The sequence below is a fragment of the Letharia lupina genome (assembly GCF_014066315.1).
Source record: "Letharia lupina isolate WasteWater1 chromosome Unknown contig_21, whole genome shotgun sequence".
In the NCBI taxonomy this organism is placed as follows: Eukaryota; Fungi; Ascomycota; class Lecanoromycetes; order Lecanorales; family Parmeliaceae; genus Letharia; species Letharia lupina.
The window spans coordinates 493,304-517,250 of record NW_023502990.1 but is presented as its reverse complement, the minus strand read 5'-3'; the positions used below and the strand labels follow the sequence as shown (position 1 = coordinate 517,250).

Below are 23,947 nucleotides of genomic sequence, written 5' to 3'. Positions count from 1 at the left end.
CGGGCATTGAATAAGAAAGTTATCACTATTTAACTATATTTCTTACCAGGTATTTAATCGTTCAATCTCGAAGATTGTCTCAACGCAGATTCTTCTGTTCCTACCAGCACGAGATGGCTATCACATTTTCAGGTCTTTCGAAGATTACAGCCTCCTTTTATAGGCTTTTATCTTGCTTAACATCGCGCCATGGCTCATACAGCGAATTCTTCCACTCAATGGATTGTCTTTTGAGGCATCAGGTTCATCAAAGGTCCGTGCACCCTACTGTTCAAGCCTCCTTCCCTCATCATATGAAGATGCAACACAGCTTCTGGTAGTCCGAAAGCACAGCCACGTAATACACTCTTGCTTTACGCTTGGCGCTGGTTGTGCATGATGTTTAAAGGCAAAGACTGAGATTATATTGTAACACCCTCATTGTTCCATAATTCGTACTTCTTCGATGGCCGCTGATATGTGAATATATATAGATGATGAGGTACGGTTTCTGTCTACCGGTCACATGCTGGCAATGCTACGAGGTACGGTTTCTGTCTACCGGTCACATGCTGGCAATGCTACGATGGTTTCGGCGAACAGCGAGACAACCTACAACACTACCCTTGGAGAGGATGTGAGACCCATGGTCTCGAAGGAATAATAAGATCCATTCACACTTTACTACAGTAGCATGGTATGCGCTTTACTTCAGTCGCTTGAACGCTCACTTCGCAAGCTAAACCATGTTAACATTGTACGTTGCGAGGCCACACTAATGCACACAAAGTTAGAAGCCATCATCATGCATGTCACCTTCTATCTCTATAAGCCTTCCCATCCCTCAACTCATGCGCGCTGCCTTGAGTCTCATCCGGCTCTCCCAGCCCACCAATAAAGAGTGTGCTGAAGCGCGACTCTCGAGCGCTTTCTGACCTCCCATTCGCGTCCTTCGCCCCTCTTGCTCGCAAGACACGCTTTGGAGCCTCTATGCTCTCATGCACCACCTCCCTCTCTTCCACAACATCCAGACCTAAGGCACGCTTTTTCATTGATTCTCTTCTTTTGGCTTGTGAGCCAGGCAGATCGACACCTAAGCCCTCAATCTCCTCTTTTTTGATTGGTGCATCGCTCTTGTCTCCACCTGCTTTGGATTTCGTGGTCTTAGCCGTACCGTTAGGCTTCTTGTATTCAGGCACTGCATTCTCGAATCGCTTTCTCGCATCATCACCAAGGCTAGCCCACCAATCCCATAACCCACGGGCAAACCCTCTTTCCTCGGCTCCGAGCTCGACTGGTGGCCCACGTATTTGCACATCAGCCCCTTTGCGAAAGACTGCCCATGAACTACTCTCGGTGCTGAGTAGCGACAGACGCCTTTGGAAATGTTGGACTTTGAGCTCGCGTAACAAGAGGGCGTCACCTTTGTCCACGAGAGGAAAGCATCGGTTATTAGGTCGGAATATCTGTGCTGTGGTGATGGAGTGTTGTAATGCTGAGGACGAGGGATCGGTGATATAAAGAGTTTGGGTGTAATCTCTTGGTCCCGAGGTGGCACGGGTGACTGGCGTGCTAGATAGGGCGATGGCGAGGATGTCGACAGTCGTTGCAAAGTGTGATGTCAAAGTCGCAAGAGGCACAAAGTACGAAAGGTTTGTGCGAAAGCCTGGAGGAGGTGGTTGAGAAGGTGGGAGATATTGAGGAGACGATTGTATCGAGGAGATGTAGTTCGGCTGTGGGGAGCGTATGAACGTTTTCGCGAGTGGTTTTTCGGGAGTCCGAGGCAGCTGTCTACCACCAATCTTCGGAATTTCTGTTTGCGCTTCTCTTTCCGGCGAGCTCTCTGCTTCACTTTCATCCTCACTGTCTGGGACAACCTGGCTAGACTGCTTAGGCGCAAACCATGGATCTAGGACACTGGCGTCGCTCGATCGGGTTTTTGGGCTTTGGTTTGATAGCCTTCGCATCTCCTTCAGCTTCTCAATCAACGCCGATGTCTTTTTGGGTGGCGCGGTTGTCTCGAAAAGGGTCGGTACTTCTATAGGAGCAAGCGGCTGCGGAGGCACGACTCCAGCAGAAGTGCCTTGTGTCAGTCGAGGTGTTGGTAGGGTGTCACCCTCTGACGTGAGATGGAGTGATACGGATGATGGCTGGGATATAAAGTCTGTTCGTTGTGTTGAGCTCGGTGTCAAAAGTTGGCTCTTTGACTTTATGCCTTCAAACGAATCGGGTACGGTTGAAGGCAATTCGTCTATAGGTATTGACTTGAGCTCGGTTTCTGCTATTGGCGATCGCTTGAGACGAGGCTCCTTTTTGGATGATAGCTCGTGTTCCTTACTTTGAAGTCTTGCCTCCTGTAGTCGCTGGAATTGGGCCTCCTCTGTTAATGAAAGCTCTTTTTCATACCCTTCAATTATCGCTGCTGGAGACTGCTTGCGAGAACCCTCCCGTTCAGGTTCAAAAGCCTCTTCATGAGCTTCCGACCCTATCCGGATATCTACAGGCGGGAGCTCCTCGACCACCGCGACAGACTTGAGCACTAGTCGCGTAGAGGCTGGGGGAGTCGATAGACGATATGCCTCATATTTCAATGTCTGTTGCCCATTTCCAGCATCAGAGTCTAACGGCAAAGGGGTTTCGTGGGCTGACACCTTGTTTGTTGGTGCGAACTCGGAATCATCCTTATCGACGAGCGCTTGTAAGTCTTCCTGGCCAATGTTTTGAGGACTGATGTCGTTTTCGTCACCACTCTCCAAATCAATGATCTCGACTGTGGTCTGTTGGATTTCTGAGGTCAACATGCCCACACTTTCGGCGCGGTCCCTGACGTCGTGACTTTGAGTAGGGAGGATCTTCGAGTCCTCTTGCGGTAGCCTTGCATCTAGCGCCATTTCCTGTTGACGTGTATTTGGTGATTCATGTCGCACTGCTGAATCAGCTAGATCTTTCTCCAGGCTCGTCTCTAGAGTGTCTTCCTCATCAAAAGCCCCTGACAAGTCATCTTTTTCTCGACTAGAAGATGGGGACTCTTCCTCTAGAAATTCGGCTGGGCACTGTTCGGGAACCAACTCAGGCGCAGCTTCGTCATCGGGAGTTTCTGGAGATCTAAGCATAAGCTCTTCTTGAGATTCTTGACTTTCGAACTGGTTGGAAGACGATGACGGATTGCTTGGGGATCGCTGCACAGCATTCTCATCCTGAAGGCTGTCGACATCTCTCATAGAACCTACGTCGTCAGCAAGCAAATTTGCGGGAGCTGGATTCTTCGTGGCTTCGTCGTCAAGTTCTCCAGCTTCTGGACTCCCGAGCTGGTCAAGAAAGGGCAGTCGCACACCCGGACGTGGCTGTGCAGCATCGTGGCCCTCAAGCATGTCGATATCTTCCCCAGACCCTACGTTATCAGAAAGCAACAAATCAGCGGCCGAGTCTCTTGAAATCGATGGTTTTTCCGCTTCGTTTTCTATCTGCTCAACATCACTCTGAAGGGGAGACGGGATGTCCCTAGCATCGTCAGTGTTCAGGCGATCAGCTTCTACTCCTTCTTCGATTCTGTTGATGACACTTGGAGACGGAGCAAACTCTGCGGGTGGCGGAGGGCGGGAGAAAGTCGATCCGTCAAGGCCAAAGTCAGACGTATGACCGCTGTACATGGCAAGGTTGCTTTGTCCGGACTCGGACTGCTCGTCAAATAGGCTGTCAGATTCCTGATGAGATGCGTTATCGGATACTTGGTCCGACTCCCCATCCGGCTCTTGATAGCTTTCGGGCGCAGACGAAGAGGAAGCCGAAGACGATATTTCAATAGGCGCTGAAGGTGAAGTTTGCGCGATTTGGGCCCGCTCCTGGGAAACCTCATGGCCCACATAATCTGCCTTGTAGATAGCACTCGTCGGTCTAGGAATACTGTTGTCGACTTCCCCGTGCTCTTCTAGTATTTCAACCTTGTTAAGATCGGTATTCGTCGTATGCGGAGTTATTCCCGTAATAATAGTAGTCATCCCGCCATTTTCATCTTTAGCGACCTCGTCTACCATATGTCTACCACCGTCGACTTGGCTGAGCAAAATAGACGATTCTTCCCTCTCTTGAACAGACATATCTTTGACAGTAGGGTCATCTTCAGACTGGGCTCTCAGCTCACCACGATCAGTCAACGCGTTCGTCGCTACACTTGAAGGTGACCTTGCGTCATGCGCTTCTTGAACAAGTGATTGGACATCCTCTCCTTTGGGTCTGTCCTGAGCTGGCGGTCTCGAAGGACTGGCAACATCGAGCGGCGGAATTTCAGGTTCCTTTTCAGGGCTCGGCGTCCGCTCTGCGAATCGCCATTGGCCGCTACCACGCCCAAACTTGGTACGCTTTTTCCGGTCGTTGTCTGGGAAGTCTTCCTGTGCGAATGGATCATAGTCTGTAGCGAGGAAATGGCTGCGTTTAAGGAAAGCGGGAGACGCCCAGACCTGGGAATTAAGTTGAGGTCTACCAGTTGAGGTTGCGAAGTGGTTGTTATGGGGTGGAGACTGGGCTGGGGTCGAGGTCTGAACAGAGGGTTCAGGCGACGGGCTTGGGTGGTCAATATCGAGGGGTATAGCCTGTTGCGAAGGGCGCTGGATCTGATAGAAAATATTGAGTAGCGATTCTGTGGCGCTCTCGTAGCCCTCTTACCTGTAGCACCAGGCGTTCCCCAAATTGTAGCTCCCAGTCAATCCCTCTCCCCGGCGTCTGAACTGTTGTAGTATGTTTTGCCCAATGCGCGCCCTTCAGGCTCAATAGAAGCTGATCTCCACTGCTTATACCAGATCTTGCCACAGCCTTTGCGCTTGAGCCTTGGAAGTGAACACGGACTTGTCCTCGATTTGAACGGAGGCGAAAGTCTGGCTCCACGAGCAGAAGGCTGGACGTCTTCTTGGATGACGCATAGGGCCAGATGAGGGTGACAATGCCCGTGACAAAAGATGCGTCAGGTCTAAGGTCCGGGTTCAACTCTGCGATTGGCGTGCTCGACGGCACGGTTGTGGGCGATGCCATGGTTCGAGACCGTGGTCATCATATTGCTCGACGGGGTCGCGTCATAAAATCTAGCTTGATCTTACAACGGACAACTGCTTCAATTGCAATCAGGATAGAAGCTGGAGGTCTCGAGTAAATTGATTGGCGGGGCGGAAACGCGGACGCGAACAAAGAGTCTTGTTCTTTTTCTTTTCGCGGACTTCACCTCTCCTGGTCATGACTACTGCGACTTTCCATGCCTCGTGTATAGAGTCTTTCTTTCTATAAACTTAGTGTTCACGCAATGATTACTTGATGATGTAGTGGATATACGTTTGAAGCGGTGCTTTCGTCGTTTTTTAGTCCCCGAGGCTCATTTACTCTTGTAGCTGCACAAAAATCTGAGAGTTCCTTTTCAATTGATTCATTCATTTATCTTGAAAGAGTATCTCAATACTGGCCATGGGTTCTTACGGCGGGGAGAGACGTAAGGTCAAAGACATTTGCGTCGTTGGGGCTGGTCCCGCTGGAATTGGCGCATCAAAGTACGTCTTGGATTATCTACTCCCCATTCGTGTGATACTAGATTCCTTCAAGGCTCTTACGTCATTGATGGCATGCGTACAGATATCTCCTTGCCGAGAACTGCTTCGATACCATCGACGTCTTTGAGCAGCAAGCTTCTTTTGGTGGCGTCTGGAATTATTCGAACGACCCCATCGACACGATTGATATTCCTCAGACCAATCCACATCAGCCTTTGGACGAACCAATCTGGCGCCCTTGCTCAAATCTAAATGGCGTCTCAAACGGTGCACAAAAAGCAATATTTGTGTCACCAATGTACGAGCGTTTAGAGACCAATATTCCACACAGTATCATGAAGTTTTCCGATATGCCTTCACTGGAAGACCACCAGCTTTTCCCAAGCCGAGAAGTTGTCACACAGTACCTTGAAGACTATGGCGAGGATGTTAAGCATCTTGTGTCGTTTCAGACTCAAGTGATGGACATTAGCCAGACACGACCAGGAGCTCACCAAGTCCGGCTCAAGGACCTCCGGACCAATACAGTCTACGGAAAAATATACGATGCTGTTGTGGTGGCCAATGGACATTACACTGTGCCCATCCTACCGAAGATCAAAGGGATCGAGAAGTGGAATCAAACAAGTCCAGGCGTTATCTCGCACACCAAGTTTTACCGAAGACCAAAGCCTTTTGCCGATAAGAAGGTCATCATTGTTGGCAACGCCGCCTCTGGTACTGATATTGCTTCTCAAATTGGAGCGGTCTGCAAACGCCCACTTCTGATGTCTCAGAGGTCAGTGTCAATTTTGGCCTCTGCTGCGGGCTATAAGGAAAATGTCCCAGAGATAGCGGAGTTCCTGCCAGTTTCTCATGGTACAAGAGCTGTGCGTTTTGCGGATGGTCGAGTGGAGGAAGATGTTGATGCGATTTTATTCGCTACAGGCTACTACTATTCTTTTCCATTTCTTTCCTCTTCGCTTGAATCTAAACTCATATCAACAGGGGAAAGAGTACAGCATCTGTACAAGCATTTGTTCTATATAGATGATCCTACTATAGCTTTCATCGGTCTTCCTGCGAAGATCATTCCTTTCCGAACAGCCGAAGGGCAAGCGGCCGTCGTAGCTCGCGTATGGGCTGATAGGCTTGATCTTCCTTCGACGTCGGAGATGAGTAGGTGGGAAGAGGACGTCGTCGCGGAACACGGTGTTGGCAGATCGTTTCATGTTCTGTCATTTCCAAAAGACATCGACTACCATAATGAACTAGTAGATTGGGCAACGCGTGCTACTGGTCGAGGAGGCAAGATGTCAATGAGATGGTCAGCGAAAGAAAGATGGGCGAGAGAGAGGTTTCCGGCTATAAAGAAGGCCTTTGCAGATGAAGGGGATGCTCGTCATGATATCAAGACTTTACAGGAGCTCGGGTTTGATTACGATGCGTGGCTCAGGGAGCAACTTCTACAGAATGGCGTAGAAGCAGGACATTCCTAAATCCTCTTGACTCCCAAGATTCATTGGTCTATTGCTGTGTCAACAATCCAGATTATTACATCGAAAATCTGAATGCTTTCTTGTAACCTGATTTTGTGTTTGCTGATAGGATCACTGCTTCCGAACTTCGTTCATCGCACTGAAAGAATTATTGTTCTAGGAAAAGCACCTTCACATGTAAACATCAATTTGAAGGGGCTCGAATTATCGGTCCGCTTTACTATCAAAGATTGCCGAAAACATCGAGTCTTATTCTGAATGATACTACCTCATCCTTGCAAATTTCTGCCTGTGGTAGCACCTGATCAAAGGAAGGTGAGACTTGTGGAGGTGGAAAACCCACATGCTAAGTTCACCAATAGAAGGGAAAGCCCCTCAATCATATTAAAGATCTATAGGTCAAGAACCATGGAGACGGAGATCAACACATCACACGTATCTGGAATGACAGTTACTCCCCTCTTAGACCTCCTAGCAGACATCCACCGCCCCATAGCCGAGCAGTGTGGAGTTCAAGAAACCTTCGAACTGTGACGAGTCTCAAAGGCCTGGAGAGCTGCTTGCATTCCTTGAAAATATCTCCAAATTGATCTGAGCACCCACAAAAGAGGATTGCCTGTACAGCCATAGCTATGGGTCAATGTTCTGACAGTGTCAGGTATACTATTGTCACTTCAAAAATGGGTATAGAGACAAGAACGCTCCTCACGGACTTTGCTGGACCACATCGAATACGCCAATACGTTCATGAGCTTGCCTGAACAGAGCTGCCACGGACTAAATATTGCTTTCTTCGGACAAATGGCAACTGCTTGAGCCGGCCTGGACTGGGCTACTCTTTAAGGGTTTTGATTACATGTGATGTACCGTCTTGAAACCCAACTATCTGATGACCACGACATCCCAAACGAGGGCCTTTCCGTAACGCAACTTCCATACGGCTGGGAGAACCTATGAAGTGGAGTTCCGCGGCGTCAATACTACAGTCCGTCGGTACAGCCAGAGCCGAGAGCAGTAGTCGGACTCAATGTGAGAATACCCGTGAACGAATCATGCAAGACTTTCGATCCGACAGTAAAGAAATTTGCCAGAGGAAGAATAGGCTGCCTCTTATTACGATGTTATTGGAAAAGGAGTCTCTGCTGCTTGTCAGCCGCCAACTGCTACTATCATTTCTGTCTGCTCGCTTTCCCGCTTATTCATGGAGCCTTTCGAGATCTTTTGTGCCTCGAGATCTCCATTTTCAACATTCGTGAGGCAAAGCTTCTCGATTCAGCTCCCCGGGTACCTTTTCTTGACGCCTCTCTACTAGACTGCGTCTTCCAATTGAACCACTCCCCTGCCCACCTCCCGTTGACCCAAGTAGGACCATTGCATACGGTCAAAGAAACGAGTCGCTGTGTCCTCAAGGCTCTTGTTATCGATTCTTCGTTTCGTAATATCAGTACATACATACTCCGAGGAAATACAGAAAATGCAATGAAAATATGTATCTTGAAAAACCCTGATACTATACTCTGCCTACGCCACCCATTAAAAGTCATAAACAGCGAGACGCGCCATGTAAAAGAAGAAGCTTGAAGTTGTAGAATAAGGAGTTTTGTTGTCCTCAATCCAAAAAAATCAATGCATGAAGCCAACATCCGTTATGGAATAACAAGTACCTGTTCCAACGAAAAACAGCGCATGAACAATGTGTGGTGAACAAACGGACTAGGTAATCGGCTAGTCGATAGCTAGCGCGTTATTTTGATCAGCGCTAACCAGATTCGTCAAAGCATCGCATTCACTTCCGCTCACCTTCTCCGATATCACAAGACGACCTATGTGAGTATATGCACTGCTGCTTAATGGCCATTGAAACCCCCAATTGAGATGTATAGACACCCCAAATGTCTTCAGTAGATTCCCGCAACCAATCATGTCAATTGCATAATGAGTTCTCGAAAACGCAGAAATAGTCCAGATCCAGGAACAGAGAGAACTCTATCGAAGAGAGCCAGGTTGCTGTCGGATCTCTGGCAATCTCAAGAAGAATCTGTAGGGCCTACGCAAGGGAGCCAGAGCAATCCTTCAAGCCCTGTGTACAGGATCAAAGCTATCATTGGAGAAAGGTCAACTCAGTATCTGATCGATTGGGCGGACGATCCCATAACCGGAGAAAGGTTCAAACCAGATTGGGTAGGTACAGATATCAGACATGCATTTCTGCCCTCTACATTATCTTCAGTGATTCGATAGTCTGCTTCTTTGGTAGGCGCTAACTATCAATTAGCAACCTAAGACGCACGTGAATACAGCCGCAGTAAAGGCTTGGGAACTAAAACACTCATCTGCCCTTCAAAGTCTCTCGGATAGACCTAAACGGCAGAGACGAAGAAGAAGGCGGCCAGGTACAAATAAAGATTGCACGACCAGTGACACAGTTGTCGAAACCCGAAGACCTCAGCCTCAGCATATCAGCGAGACTTCTTCTCACAAAACAAAAAACAGCGACTCTCCAAACCACAATAGAAGCACATCAAGAATTTTGGAACATCCTCCATCCCACTCCAAATTCAACCCTCCCAATATCATTGTACAGGTCTCGCAGCACAGCAGTCTTGATAGAGGCCTATACGTTGCCTATCAATCTTCTCTATCCACTCAGGGAAACTCATCTTCGTTTCTACCACATCCAAATTCTGGACTTGGGGAATCTTCACCTGCTCCTGCCACATCTCCGCCACACAGCAACGGTATCATACCTGATTCACAGTCTCTTCCTGGATCTTCTAGCTACAACCCCACGTCAACCACGTCTTTAGCAGTGCTCGGCGCAGATCGGTCCCCACCAACCCACCAATCTCGTGTTTTGCAAAACAGCACTGACTTTGAGTTATCCACTTGTGGAGTTGCAGAGGCCAGCGATTCCATCGAAGATTCTTCAGCTGTCGTGCTAGCAGCTAGCGAGCCTTCTGTTATTACCTCTGAAAGGTCTAGATCTGAGCCAGCTCCAATCACAACAGAGTCGTCCTTAGTGTCTCCTTTCGGAGCTCGATTTCCTTCGCTACCTCGCAGTACCTCTGACCCTACCTCCACCCACCACGATCGACGCCGGCGCCGAGCCGTCGTCTCCGAGCATCCGAGTGATCATCATATTATACACGAACAGGTCATTCATAGTTCAGCAGACTTGCAGTCTCCTCTTCCAGCAGGAGCAGGGCATATTCAGCAGCGTCAAGGGTCTTCGGAAGTACAAGTCCCAGGATCTGCTGATCGAAGGTCACATCCAAGTCACGCGGTAGACCATAGCCTTACCGACAGTCTCGTCTTCCAGACACAAGTTCCTTTAGCTCTTGCAAGTCAAGGTTCTCGGATCTCTATCACGTCAGCAGGTACGTCCAACCGCGATCTAATACCTTCAAAGCAATTTTACGTGGAAAGAATTATAGGCTTAGTTGCAATACAGAAGATCAATTGCAGAACGCACAGCCAAATTCGCAAATTGTGGAGGAGGTTTCTGATATATCATCAAGGAGCGTAGCCAGATCAACGCGCAGAATCGATCCGCATCAGAGTACCTCTACGGCCGTCGCTGAAGCGAAAGAACGCCAAAGACGACGACGTTCTGCTGCCTTAGAAGTTTTTGCGGTTTCAGAAGATCCCAGCGACAATAGCCACCCCTCACAAGCCACAACAACAGACGACTCGATCTTGAGCCTACGAGACCCAAATTCGCAGTCAACCAAACAGAATCTTCCAGAACCTTCAAAAGAAGGCATCACTGACCTTGAAGACCCCGTACGTGGCTCCACAAGGACTGACAGTTCATCAATCCCAGCCAGTCGAGTACAGCTGCCGGATACTTTGGACTCTCGAGAACCTCCTAAGCCACCATCGAGTTCAGAAGACATTATGTCTGACATGGCTCCGAACGAGAACGGCTTGCCTGAAGGCATGCAACCACTACGGATTAGAGCGACGCTCAAGAGAATCCGTGAAGACGGCGAAGCGAAGAGAGTGGCGGCGCGTAGTGGGAAGCGACAGCATTCCGAATCTTCTACATCTCGAGCGTCTCCATCGTTAGCCCGAGATGATCATGAAGGCTCCCAAACGGCGACAAACGTTGGACCGTCATCGTTGGTCCCGGACCAACCAGAGCGATCGCAACTATCAGCTGCTGGAGGGTCTCCAGATCCAAGCCTTGATAAGCAACCGAGACCGCCACTCTCGACTGCTAGACCCTCGCCTTCTGTGACGAGAGATGAGCTACGTGTGCGTGTCCAGTCACCAATTGCTGCACAGTCGTCGCGATCCATAGCATCACCCTCAATCATTCCAGCGAAGGCTCCCTATCAAATTCAAGAAGAGCCAGAACGATTAGAGATTCAGCCGTCCATGATCCTGAAGGAGATTTCACTGCCAGCGCGCAATCCTCAATCGGCTCCCCACACTCCAACCACTCCGAGTAAGCTCTCGATGCACAAAGAGGCATCTCCACTGCAGAGCCAGACGACTACTCTCAAGGTGAGAAACTTGGGACCAAGGGAATTTGTCGTTACTCTGCCGATGCAACCCCGTATATTGAGTCAGTACGTGGACACCATTGAGTACCATTCACAAGCCATAAGCAGAAACATGACGGAAGAAAGGATCGGCGAAGAAATCGTGGAGAGGCTGAACACACTTTTGTATCGACTTGGCAATGTGGCTACCCATATCGGCCTCGAAGGTGGAGGACCAGGTAGCCAGGAAGACATAAACCCCGAGGAAGAAGCGCTATATGCTGAGCTATCCAGCGAGAAATTCAAATTTCTGGGACACCTTTTGGCTCTTACTAAAGAGAGTCGAATAGATATCGCGGTAATTGCAAAGCCAGGCCATCTTCTGGATATCATTGAGATGTTTCTGAAAGGAAAAAATGTGTCTTATGTAAGACCAGACAAGACAAACGGACCGAGACCACAGAATCCAGATCAATCTGGATTGCAGGTGGTGAGTATCATACCCTCAGGGGAGGCCATCTCTTTTCCACGTGTACAACTGATCATCGCGTTTGATGAAACGTTCAATGCGAAAGATACCCATATCACGGAATCGCGAGAACCTAGGGCAAGCGGTGATCAGTTGACACCCGTGATTCGACTGGTTGTGTACAGCTCTGTCGAGCACCTGGACCTGTGTTTAGCGCGCTCGCTAGAGCCTATCGACAGGATCCGCAAACTTATTTTCTGCGTTTGGCATACACAACGCTCGGTTGGTCAACTCGAACTTGACGAACCTGGTCCAGCAGCCAGTGCTCAACAAGTCTTTGAATTCTCCAAATCAGGCTTTGAAACATCCGCTTGGACTCTAGCAAACATCCGTCCAATCGAAAATCTGCCCATCATGGATTCCGACTCGTCCCTGTCCGACGCTATATCAGACATTTCAGACATCTACAAGCCTGAAGGAGCGCCCAAATACTATCCCAATCCGGTCCTGCCACTCATCACGAATCCAAAGAACCCAGATGCCCTTCCGCGTGCGGGGCGTCCTTTTGTAAGCCCCGCATTCGTTTGGAACATGTCCGCTACCCGACTTGCTGACTATCTACAGGACCTCGAACATGGCGACTCTTTAGAAGTCCAAGCCAAGAAGCGGAAGATGCTTGCAGATTACAATGCAGGCCGACTCAACAGTCCTGTGAGTTCTCAACACAGCCCTGCCTTTTCTGTGTCACTAACACTTCACAGCCTACCATCGAAAGCCTTACGGCAGATATCCAAGAATGCAAGGTCACTGAAAAGCTCTGGGAAGGCGAGAAGAAGCAGATGAACGAGAAAATCAAGAGCCTTGAATACTGGCACGAGCGCCGCCAGTACGACTACGAAGAACTGCGCGAGAAAGCCGGTAACCGCTACGCTACGATCCAAGAGCAAGCCGCTGAGCTTGAGAAGGCCAAGAGAGACAATGGCAGATCTCGAACCGAGATCCTAGCTCTCAAAGGCGAGCGTGGCACCCTTCAGAAAGACCTCACGGCCGCCCGTCTCGAGCTCGTCAACCACCCTGACCCGACGGTCCGCGACACAGCCATCAAAGACGCTCGGATCCGTGAGCTTGAAGCCGAGGTCCTCGCAAAGAGCAAAAAGATGGACAACCTGACCAAAGACTGGGAGCTCACCAAACGCCTCTGGACCGACGCCTCCACCGCCGCCACCGCCGCGACCCGAGAACTCGCCGCCCTCGACGCCAAGCAGCCCGGACTCCTCCGCCAGGCCGCCGAGAACGAGATCAAGCGGAAGGAGTTGAGGAACGACGGCACGATCACGGCCCTGCGGAAGGAGGTCGCCGTCCAGAAGGCCACGGTCCAGAGCCGGGACAACCTGATCCGCCGCAAGGAGGAGCAGATGGCGGAGCTGAAGCGCGGCCGGGGCGGCGTGCAGACGCGGGGCTCGAGCGTGCAGCCCCGTTCCCCCCGCGGCGGCTCCCGCGGCGCGAGCCCCGCCGCCGGCATGCTCGGCGGGGGGGCGAAGGCGGCGAGCGGGTTGAGCAGTCGGTTGAATTCTTGACGGGTAGCTTGCTTTTGGGGGACGGTATTCATCAGGAGGTAGAGAGGGGGGGGAAGAGGTGTGTGTGTTCTCATCAGGAGATAGAGAGAGAGGAAGGGAGATGTGTGTGTGTTCTTATCAAGAGATGAAGTGTCAATTTGCTTGGTCTGCATGTGGTATCTATCCGAGGGGCATAAAACAGGGGGGGGGGTGGCGTGAGCCGTGTCGGTAGTAAACACATACAAGATTGGTAGTAAACACATACAAGATTGGTAGTCATCACACATACAAGATTGCATCTTCTATCACATGATGACTATACAACATTCTTCCACCCTTGAAGATCGGACGACCAGATGTATCTTCACTCATTCCTAGCTCATGGAAACTACAGCACTTGCGCAACGCGCAGACCCAAAACGCTCCCATCACGACATCAGCGCATGCGATCCCACTACGCTGGAACAATCTGGAACAAAACGGCCACGAAAAAACGCTGCCGTCAGCAAGGCACACGAGAGGGCTATTGATCAGGTTCATAGATTCGTCTTCAGAGTTTCTCAACCATCTAGCCCTATCCAAGATACATTATGCAACGCGCAACAGAAGCCACCCCCATGCGACCGACGACCCCAACTCCATAACCCGAGATACGCGTGCCCCATCGCTCGTGTCTCATACAATCGACTCAATCAGAGCCTCAAAGCGCAAACGCCGCGGTCATTTTCCTCTCTCTCGCCGTAATGCTTGCGTGCGTGCGGGTACATTCCCAAGTCCAATGTCTGTGTGTGTGTGGGGGGGGCGATTCGGAGATAGGCAAGGCGAGCCGGGAAGGTAAAGCTCTCATTGCTGCAGGTTGTCCACGCTATCGGTGCAGCCCATGCTGCTGACGCCTTGGTCGGCGGGAGCGCGGCGGCTGGAGCGGGTGGCGAGGTCCATTTGGCGTTTGGTGTGTTGGTGCATCAGTCTGTGTGATTGGACGATCGAGTCAGCGGGTGCTCGCTGGGGACTGGGGGTGATGGGAACGGTGGGCATGAGCGCCTCGGAGACGGGGGCACGAAGGGCGGGGAGGACACGGTGGATGGGAGCTTACCGTGAGTATGAGTTGACGGATTCCATGGGGTTGTCGAGGTCGTAGTGTGCAGCGAATGATTCTTGGGGAGTGGAGTCTGTGGCGAAGGTGGTTGGGATTGGGGAGGCCATTGTTTGGTGAGGGGATGGAGAAATGTGGTGTCGGAAGTGGTCTTGTTGAGTCGCTGATGGGTGGTTGAAATTATGAGTATATCAGAAGGGGGGGTGATGGGGTAGGTGTGTTGTGCAGGCGGTGTTTGCTGGAAGGCAGTATACGAGTATTGAAGAGTTGTTTATAAAGGAAAAGGTTGAACTATAAAGTAAGGTAAGATACTTTTATCTCTCCACAAGCGGCCAGTCACGGAGAAGGAGAAAAATGCAGGTCCCGCAATTCGCCTGATGGTTAGCCTCCACCTGCCACCGCACAGGCCAGCTATGACGCGCTAACTGATGACATGATCTGCACAGCCGCCGCTGATCTGAGTCTAGCGCTGCCAAGACATGATGAATCAGCCATGATCACGAGCAGGATTGGCTGATGGAAAACGCCATTGCCGTCAGAGGGGGGGGCAAGGGAATTTGGATAGGGCGAGGATCGTCCCAATCGAAGATGAAATGCTAAGAGCAATGACGACGGGCCGCATGATTGGGATCCCAATGGATGGAAGATGATTGGTCGACACAGTCTGGGATTCGATGGTTGGGGGAGAATATGATGCCTCATACTCGGGAGCTAAGTGGATGACACAAAGCTGCGTACGCCAGACCTTAACATCCAACATGTCTGATTTGTCATTTTTGCGGCGATTAATAGGGCACTTACTAGGTAGAAGGCTTTAAGCAAGAATTGATAAGCTAGCATCAGATCATTCTGTGCGAACCGAGCGCGTATTACATGAGCATAACGGAAAGGGATGAACAGAGCACAGCATTCATTGCCACGGAGGGGTCAAGCAGTAGTGTACTTGTAGCATCATCATACAAGAGATGAAAAGTACATGTATTATGATTAGGAAGCTGCCCTTAGGTTGGAAGGAGGAAGGAACAAGCGTGGTCACTGCCATGCAAAATGACTGCTGCTAACCCATTAGCTTCTTTCTCTATTCATCTTGCCTCCTGCCTGTCATCGTAGAATTGCTTCCATTCACGATGGAAGAACAAGTCCACCGTCGCCACTACTGAATTGACTGCTCGGTTAATACGGCATGCTCATGTACTCGTACATGAGTTGCACATGACAAATAGGACGTCCCTGTCGGACATATTACTCTTATGCGAACATTACCTTTTACTGGCTGTGCTCGTCTATTTCCTTCGCTTGGAGCGGAACCATTCATCTAACTACTTTACTATCCAGCACGCAATACATACACCGTCGAGAACAGTGCCTTCTTTCCTTCCTTCCTTCCTTCCTTCCTTCCTTCCACCTCCCCTTCTTCCTCCAACAATACTCTCTGCGGCCACATAATAAATAATAATATCTCCCGCAACTGTCTCCAACGCAAGAGCCGACCAAGTCTCTGCACATCGGAATTCCCTATTGTCCATCATGACATCCGTGTCCCGCACAGCCCTGGTCTTCCCACCAGATCAAACGTTCTACCCTTCCCTTCCACAATCACGCTTACGCCTCGCCCCACTGCCGCCTTGAGTTGATCCTCTAACGAGACAACGAACGGCACGCCTTCGTATTGCTCCTCAATCTTAACTTTCCGAAGCCTCATCCCGTGACCGATCCACGATCTCACCCCTCTGACCTCCATCATCTTCAGACGCGGCCATGGTCCGGCAAGAAGCACAGGGAACACTGTAGATCCAAAGAGCCTATCCATCATCCGGACGGGATGAACACGAATACTCGTATCAAATTGACGTTCCTGTCGCGGTCCTTGCTCGAATCTGAATTCTTCCAAAGTTCCTGACACCGATTGGATGAAGGCGGACCATTCAGCCAGCAGAAAGCATTCGTTCATCCCCCGCAACAGGTCACATTCCTCAACATTCCTATCGCCCACTTTGCGTAGGCTCAACGACTTCAATCCCGTGCAGCGACCGGTGAGATGCTTCAACAGGCCTCTCATGAGGCCCGGCCAAACGAAATCCGAATCCGCCGACCACCACTTCCTGTACTGCGGCAATATGGCTTTTGTATCCCCCTTGAAAGGCGACGGACGCGACCCTGGAACAGGCGCAAACACCGTGCCGTATGGGGCCTTGCCGCAGCACTGAACGTTGTCAAGAGTGAGGCTTACCAGTTTCGTTGGGTCGATCGTCGACAGTATCGACGCGGCTATAACTGGCTCCATTACGCCGAGTAGACGTACGGCAGAAGCATTGGGAAAGTACGGACCCTGTAATAGGGAAGGTCGTGGAGACACGGTACTCCAATGCTGCGAAAGGTCTGCCAGATCAAACTTCCTGACATTGTCGAGGTATCGCATTAGGTCCCAGAAAGCAGGCTTCGCGACGTCGTTGCTGAATCTTCGCCAATGGCCAGTTGGTGGCAAGAACGTCCAAATCAACACTTGGACGTACTTCCTGTACTCCGCCCGGTTCATCAGGGTCTTAATGAAAGTCTCCTGCCTCGATATCATATTCACCGGTATATTGATGCACCTTACACTATCCGAATGCTCTTCCCGAGGTCCATACAACGCCAAGTTTTTCCGCGGCTCGTACCCATAACAATCAACGAGACCTCGATTGTGCGTGCTGAGGTCCACATACCGATAGATATGAGGGACGCTTGCTTCCACCGTAGCTTTCGACGCTAGGCAAAAGCGTAGCAGGTCATGGCGGTCACAGTGCTCGGCAACAGTGTATAATATATCTCCGGGAAGGTCTGAGAAGCAAATGGCAGCCGACGTAGGACGAATTGGTGTGCTCTTTGCCGGCACAACTGTGAGCCCGGTTCCGGTGGGTGAGAGTCGTACAAGGAAATCTGTTATTTTCAGGTGTGCCTTCTCGAAAATGCGGCCCATTGTTTCACCCTCTTCGGATAGTGAGGTTTGATGTGCCTTTTTGGTTATCCGGGCGCCTCGAATGTGCGAGGGTGTTATATCAAAGTCTGCTATGTCCAAACCCGCATCCTGGAAGTAGCGCATCATGTCTTCTTCCGTCATGACCGATGCTCGTGGCTGGGTAGTCAGTACCCCGGGGATAGATGATGGCTGCAGGCAGTAGTCCGCTGTGTCTAACCCAGCTTTCTCGATTCGTTCTAAAGGTACGCTTAATGGTGGCGTTCGCCTGCGATGGTGAGTTGTCGAGCGATGAAATCCATCAAGTATTGGCATCAGCCTAGCCTATCCGGAAAGAGCAAAAAAAGAAAGTTGTGTTCTTTCCTATGGTGTTGAGCTAGTAGTGAGCTAGTAGTATCAAATAGGAAGTGTTGAGCCTTGTTCTACCTAAGTGAAGTCATACAGCAGCCGAACGTGTCCTACCACATGATGCTTTCCGGCCGCGAATGAAGGAAAACGATAGTTCATGCCGCCCGTTGAAGATGACTACCCATGAAAGCTGTGCGTTTCCCTTCTCTCTCCATCCCTCCCCACCTTCACCTCTCTCCATCCCTCCCCACCTTCACCTCTTTCCCTTTCCCTTTCCCTTTCCCTCTCCCTCTCCCTCTCCCTCTCCCTTTCCCTTTCCCTTTCCCTTTCCCTTTCCCTCTCCCTCTCCCTCTCCCTCTCCCTCTCCCTCTCCCTCTCCCTTTCCCTCTCCCTCTCCCTCTCCCTTTCCCTCTCCCTCTCCCTCTCCCTCTCCCTCTCCCTCTCCCTCTCCCTCTCCCTCTCCCTCTCCCTCTCCCTCTCCCTTTCCCTCTCCCTTTCTCTTTCTCTCTCCCTCTCCCTCTCCCTCTCCCTTTCCCTCTCCCTCTCCCTTTCCCTCTCCCTTTCCCTCTCCCTTTCCCTCTCCCTTTTCCTCTCCCTTTCTCTTTCCCTTTCCCATTCCCTTTCCCTTTCCCTCCGCCTTTCCCTCTCCCTCTCCCTTTCCCTCTCCCTCTCCCTCTCCCTCTCCCTCTCCCTCTCCCTCTCCCTCTCCCTCTCCCTCTCCCTCTCCCTCTCCCTCTCCCTCTCCCTCTCCCTCTCCCTCCCTCCCCCTCTCCCTCTCCCTCTCCCTTTCCCTCTCCCCCCCTTTCCCTCTCCCTTTCCCTCTCCCTTTCCCTCTCCCTTTCCCATTCCCTTTCCCTTTCCCTTTCCCATTCCCTTTCCCTTTCCCTCCGCCTTTCCCTCTCCCTCTCCCTTTCCCTTTCCCTTTCCCTTTCCCCTTTCCCTTTCCCTTTCCCTCTCCCTCCGTTTAACCTTCGAAAAACCAACCATACGCGAAACCCTCACCAACTTTCCCCCCACCACGTCGGATCCCTCCCGTCATACATAGCACCAGTGCAGGCTTTTGATCGGAAACGCGTCAAAAGCCATCGGACGCCGTTCGCCGGTGAGGAGACGAGTGATGCTTCGGGGTGGCGGTTGTGGACTCGGGTCGGGTCGGGATGGGTGGGGTGTTGATGTTGAGGATGGTGGTGGTGGTGGTGGTGGTGGTCTTGGTTTTCATGGGAGAAATGGATGGATGAATGGATGAATGGATGAATGAATGGATGGATGGATGAATGAATGGATGAATGAATGAATGGGGGGTGTTGTTGAGTTGTTGTTTTGGGAAATTGTTAGTGAGGCTGGGGGGGTTGGATGGATGGGGGGAGGTTGCATGGATGGATCGGTTGGGGAAGAGGGTGGGGGTTGAATCTGGGATTCTGCGATGCGGTTGCGGAGGAGTGGGGTCTGGGCCCGGGGTCGGTTCGATGTTACCGGTTTGGGATGGAGGAGGGTTGGGAGGTGGGGGGAGAAGAGCACCCATCTCTGCCTGTCTCGCTTTCCACTCTGATCCCACGTTGATCGCCCGTACCGGCATCTGCGTGTGCGTCCGTGCAGACCCGGTCTCCTGCCTTGCCGCTGCAGCGGGGCGAACCTTGCCCTCTTACTACTCGGCTGTACTACCGGCGGAGGGACGGTAGGGCGCTGGGTTGGGCGGTCTGCAGGTTGGGGTAGATTTCCTTGTATGTATTAAGTAGGAAAGATGGATGTGTGAGTACAGATCTGGAAAGGCGATACGTGCCTCGCCTGTACGGGCCGAAGCCTAGAGGGGAGCTCGGCGTGTGCCGTTGAAGAAAAGGAAAAGGGAAAAGCTGAATGATTTTTCTACTCCACCTTTCAGAATCATGAAAGGATGGTTATGCAAGCACCCCGCTCTGTGCTTTCCAAACCTTGGCGCTCTTCAATTTCCTGCCGATGTTGCGGCTTCTGTGCTTCGAGACCCCTGGAATGAGCCCACAAACAGCTTGTAGTATATTTGTCGGACGGGTAAATTTGGGCCTGTTACCATGGATTAAGCTGGCGCGCTGAGAATGTTCGGAAGAAGATCAAATGAACTTGTATGGAAAATAAGCTCCGTTGCTTTCCCCAGGGGTCGGATACTGCGAGGTAACGGCGAGATTGTCAGACGTATGTGCATCAGTTGTGAGCACCAGTTCGCTCACCGTATAAATGAAAAAGCGCTGTGGAAGTCAATATTGGAAATTCGTGGGACTGGGATTCTTCTGCAAAACCGGTAGCGATGGAATGGGAGCTCGATGCATGGTTTACAAGTGGAATGCTAAATACAACCGAAACGAACGTAATCGTAATGGCAGTGCGCGAGAATTCGACAGATCAGGCAAAAGAGCTGATGGAAAGCACACGTAGTACGAACGGCAAGTACAAGGCACAAAACTTGTTGATAAGTATAAACGGAGAAGGGAAGAATCGTCAACACCGTGTCGCGTTCATAGGCAGCCTCTCGTCGATCTACAGCCTCTCATGCTTCGACCTTCCCACGGCCCCAGAAGTGCCTCTTAGCTACATCAGACAGCTCCCGCTTGCCGTGCTGGCGTGACGGAGCAGGGCACTGAGGACCCACACAACAGTCGATGACACCAGTGTTACACTGCCCGTAGCTATTCGCAGCGTTATCGTTAGGGTAGGTGTAGGCTGCACCTGCACAAGGTTCGAAAAAGGGGGCAGCAGGTCCGTTTGGAACGCCTTGTTCCGGATTGTAGCAAATCGGGCCGGGGCCTTGCTTAGCGCAGGTGTGGCCGTCGTTGAAGAGTGCTGATGGCGGAGAGTCAGTGTGCAAATATTGCGAAGAGAACGTGGTGAGGAAGTAAAGACGTACCAATATTGCAACCAGATACCGCGACACCTGAGCAGGAGCAAGAGATGGGAACAGAGAAGCCATCAACGTAGCTAATATCCACGTCCGGGACGTAGCTGGGAGAAGAATAGCTTGCTTCGATTTTGGAGCCCAAGGGGTCGTAGGTCTTGCCAATGGTGATGCGGCCGGCCCAATTGGATGGGAAGAGCACCCGGGTTGAAGAGGTGAGCACACCAGATCCAGGATTGCCGACTGGCGTTGGGGCTCCTGCATTGGAGCCATAGAAGATGGAAAGGGGGGCGCCGAAAGAGTTGACGACGTTGATGGTGAGATCTGATCCACCTGCGAACGCGGGTCTGGGTCCGACGTTAGGCGGCCTGGTGGCTAGAGGATCGAGTGCACCTCCAGAGGCAGTGCCGAGGACGACGGAAGTGGGTTCTGCTTGTGGGGCTCGAGCAACGATAGCCGGCTCTTCAGCGAAGGCTAGGGTCACGAGAGCAAGGGCCCAAGCGGCGATGTAGGTTGACGTGAGCATATTGGCCGCTGAGGACTATAGATATTGAAGGTGCTAGTAGCGCTGTGGTGCAGACCAAGTTCAAATCCCTGTGAATAATATGTTGGAACTGAAAAGAATGATGGAGGATAAGGCAGATTGGAGGATGTTGAGGGGGTTCAACGAGGTATTTAAGCACTTTCCGGCTCCCATCTTCCTCTACATATACCGAGCATTTCCATGGCATCTCAGGGTTATCGACGATCCTAGTTGGTTCCCGTACGTTTTCTTTTAGAAGTATGGATGCACATGTTCTGGTATCTCTTGCTTATCGTGGCCATGTCGCCAGGTGTGGAGGACTGTGCACGGTAAAGGTTGGGAAGGATGAGGGGAAAATTGAAAATTAGCGAATGGGAGCTCGAAGAGGCCAAAGACCTCGAGAGCATCCTGTTGTGAGCCACACTCCCTCTGGAGATATTGTTCATGGCTGTGGCTGTTCTCAGGATGCAACCCGGAGATGTGGACACGGCGGATCAGGTGGCGACTTGGAAGATAAAGTACAAATTAGACTACAAAACAGTCTTCAGACCGGCCCTAGTCGCATGAGAATAGGAGTCCGTGGCTTGAGCCTGACACCCAAGCGGCAGTTACAGGGCCGTGAAGGGTCATTCAGGGGCATGGCTCAGGGGTGATTCGAAGCGAAGCACCAGCTGGAAGTTATGTCAAGGAACTCGAGGCGCCGGCCTAGACTAGACTCTCACAGTCGTTCGCAATTCCCCATGTAACCATGTTATGTGAGTGGAGAACAGCAATCGCAACGTTAGCACTAGAGTTTGGGTGGCACATCAAAGAGCGTCAGTACCAATTCCCAAGGCAGTGGTCCAGTACCAATTTAATATTATGCTTTCCGAGGGCTTGTAAGTCTTGAGTCTTGCGAATTGGAGTAGGAAATAGAGTACCGGCATGAGAGAGCAGTCTCTCGTATATAACATCTCCCAGTGAGCAAAGTGTTTTGCATACGCTCGTACTTGTGCTAGTGTAGCTCATAAAACATGAGAGTTACTCTCACTCGACAGTGCCTTTTGTCTGTTAGAAGTAGTGGTCACCGGCACCTGAACACTTTCTTCAGGAGGTGACGTTGTAACCTGCCCCATTTGGACATTTCACCGGAGATGACCGGCGATCTCACGTTTAAAAGCCGGGTTCGAGACTCCCCTGGTTCCTGGATTGTGGCAGATGGCTGCCGAAACGAAGTCTGAGGAAATCGTGGGGAATTGGCAGCACGCGTGGCTGCCCAAACATTCACAATGATTGCGCGGCCTGAAAGTCTGATTCCCTTTCGCTATCACTTTCCCTCGGTAATGCAGACTGTTTTCCTCAGCTCATTATGGTGAATGCTGTGTCTTTGGCTTGTTTGGAAAAGCCTACTGAAGCATGAGCCTGAGCGTAACGACCGTATCGAAACTCGGGGCAGCTGCCGGATGACTACAAGGCTATATGGTACGGACAGAAAGGTTCGAGGCTCTGGGTCTGACTGAGGTGTGTCCGCTTTGGTGTGAACGCTGGGTAGAGAACGGTGGTGGAAAAAAATCTGGGGTAGTTGAAGTCCGAGCCCCGCCGAAGCCTTTGTTAGCTTCATGAATCATCAATCAGTGGGTCATAGATAGCAACACCTGTAAATTAGCCGAGACGTCCATCGTAGACTTGACATGAAGAGTGTTCTTTTGCGGTCTTTGATGATATTCCTAGACCTGCAAGATGCAGGTACGTGTGTTGTAGAATGTAGCAGAACGGAAATTGCGAGGCGACCATGTTTGAGCTTCGCACTCAGTTAGACGGGGACAAGGGTCAATCATCTCAAGCAGAAGCTAGGTACCATACCCTCTGACTGTGTTGGTACCATGTCTCCTCACATACGCGAGTGAGGAAGGAATGTCGTCGGCACCAACCATCTTCCCCCCCAAAAGGCGCCACCATTAGCGGCCTTTAGGGCCCGCTTAAAACCACAATTCCCCGTCTTTAGGGGTAAAGGGATTTTGGTGGGCAATTTCCAGCGATATCCCTTCCTACACATCGCCATTATCCCTTTCCTTGTGGACGGGAAGGCCACGCTAGTAGGGATCTTTGGACAGGGTCCTTCATTGGCTGGATTTGAACCTCTACTCAAGTTATACCGCCAATTGATGCATGTCTCACCAAAGAATAGTATAACTTAAGCAAAACTTTGGTAGGACCTCTAGGAGTGGGGTCATTAAGAAAAGAAGTTCGTCATCTGGAGCTCTATGATTGCACTCCCTGCACATCGCGCATCGGACGGCTGAACTGTGCCAGAAATACGTCATTAGACGACTTACTGACAGATCTCAGCGCGCGAGGCTTATTCAGGAGGGCGACATATCCTGCAACTTTGACCAACTTTAGGTATATATTTATATGATTGGTGGGTCAATAATCCATTGATGGCTACTTCCCAAATTTGGATAGCGCAAATCCTCTCCAAGGTTTTGATGCCAAGACGGCCGGATCAACTTTAATCCCCTCCCCTACTAGCGTGGCCCTCCCGGCCACAAGGAAAGGGATATCTGGTTCAGCAGCCTAGACGGAGTAGACGATGGTCTGGTCCCTCTACTGCTGATTTTGCACTCCAGTTCCTTTAACGCTGGTGCAAAAGAACAAAATAAGTCCCTAACCTCAACCCTCGGA

The 23,947-nt window shown here is 51.0% G+C and overlaps 7 protein-coding genes across 7 annotated transcripts; 2 read left to right on the top strand and 5 right to left on the bottom strand.

The window, feature by feature from the left end:
• Positions 1-791: 791 nt before the first annotated feature.
• On the bottom strand, positions 792-5,004 carry HO133_005424 (uncharacterized protein; the record flags this gene model as incomplete). The annotated part of the gene is made up of 2 exons (XM_037296334.1): positions 792-4,589; positions 4,642-5,004. 2 exons carry the CDS (start codon positions 5,002-5,004, stop codon positions 792-794), a joined length of 4,161 nt encoding a protein of 1,386 aa, XP_037148316.1.
• Positions 5,005-5,427: 423 nt separating this feature from the next.
• On the top strand, positions 5,428-6,988 carry HO133_005423 (uncharacterized protein; the record flags this gene model as incomplete). Its single annotated transcript, XM_037296333.1, has 2 exons — positions 5,428-5,510; positions 5,593-6,988. The coding sequence occupies 2 exons, from the start codon at positions 5,428-5,430 to the stop codon at positions 6,986-6,988; spliced, it is 1,479 nt and encodes a 492-aa protein (XP_037148315.1).
• Positions 6,989-8,923: 1,935 nt separating this feature from the next.
• On the top strand, positions 8,924-13,521 carry HO133_005422 (uncharacterized protein; the record flags this gene model as incomplete). Its single annotated transcript, XM_037296332.1, has 5 exons — positions 8,924-9,169; positions 9,264-10,365; positions 10,440-12,511; positions 12,569-12,655; positions 12,706-13,521. The coding sequence occupies 5 exons, from the start codon at positions 8,924-8,926 to the stop codon at positions 13,519-13,521; spliced, it is 4,323 nt and encodes a 1,440-aa protein (XP_037148314.1).
• Positions 13,522-14,343: 822 nt separating this feature from the next.
• On the bottom strand, positions 14,344-14,703 carry HO133_005421 (uncharacterized protein; the record flags this gene model as incomplete). The annotated part of the gene is made up of 2 exons (XM_037296331.1): positions 14,344-14,467; positions 14,594-14,703. 2 exons carry the CDS (start codon positions 14,701-14,703, stop codon positions 14,344-14,346), a joined length of 234 nt encoding a protein of 77 aa, XP_037148313.1.
• Positions 14,704-16,118: 1,415 nt separating this feature from the next.
• HO133_005420 (uncharacterized protein) lies at positions 16,119-17,693 on the bottom strand (the record flags this gene model as incomplete). Its single annotated transcript, XM_037296330.1, has 1 exon — positions 16,119-17,693. The coding sequence occupies one exon, from the start codon at positions 17,691-17,693 to the stop codon at positions 16,119-16,121; it is 1,575 nt and encodes a 524-aa protein (XP_037148312.1).
• A 381-nt stretch (positions 17,694-18,074) lies between these two features.
• On the bottom strand, positions 18,075-18,884 carry HO133_005419 (uncharacterized protein; the record flags this gene model as incomplete). Its single annotated transcript, XM_037296329.1, has 1 exon — positions 18,075-18,884. One exon carries the CDS (start codon positions 18,882-18,884, stop codon positions 18,075-18,077), a length of 810 nt encoding a protein of 269 aa, XP_037148311.1.
• A 1,531-nt stretch (positions 18,885-20,415) lies between these two features.
• Positions 20,416-21,286, bottom strand: HO133_005418 (uncharacterized protein; the record flags this gene model as incomplete). The annotated part of the gene is made up of 2 exons (XM_037296328.1): positions 20,416-20,708; positions 20,773-21,286. 2 exons carry the CDS (start codon positions 21,284-21,286, stop codon positions 20,416-20,418), a joined length of 807 nt encoding a protein of 268 aa, XP_037148310.1.
• Positions 21,287-23,947: the final 2,661 nt, after the last annotated feature.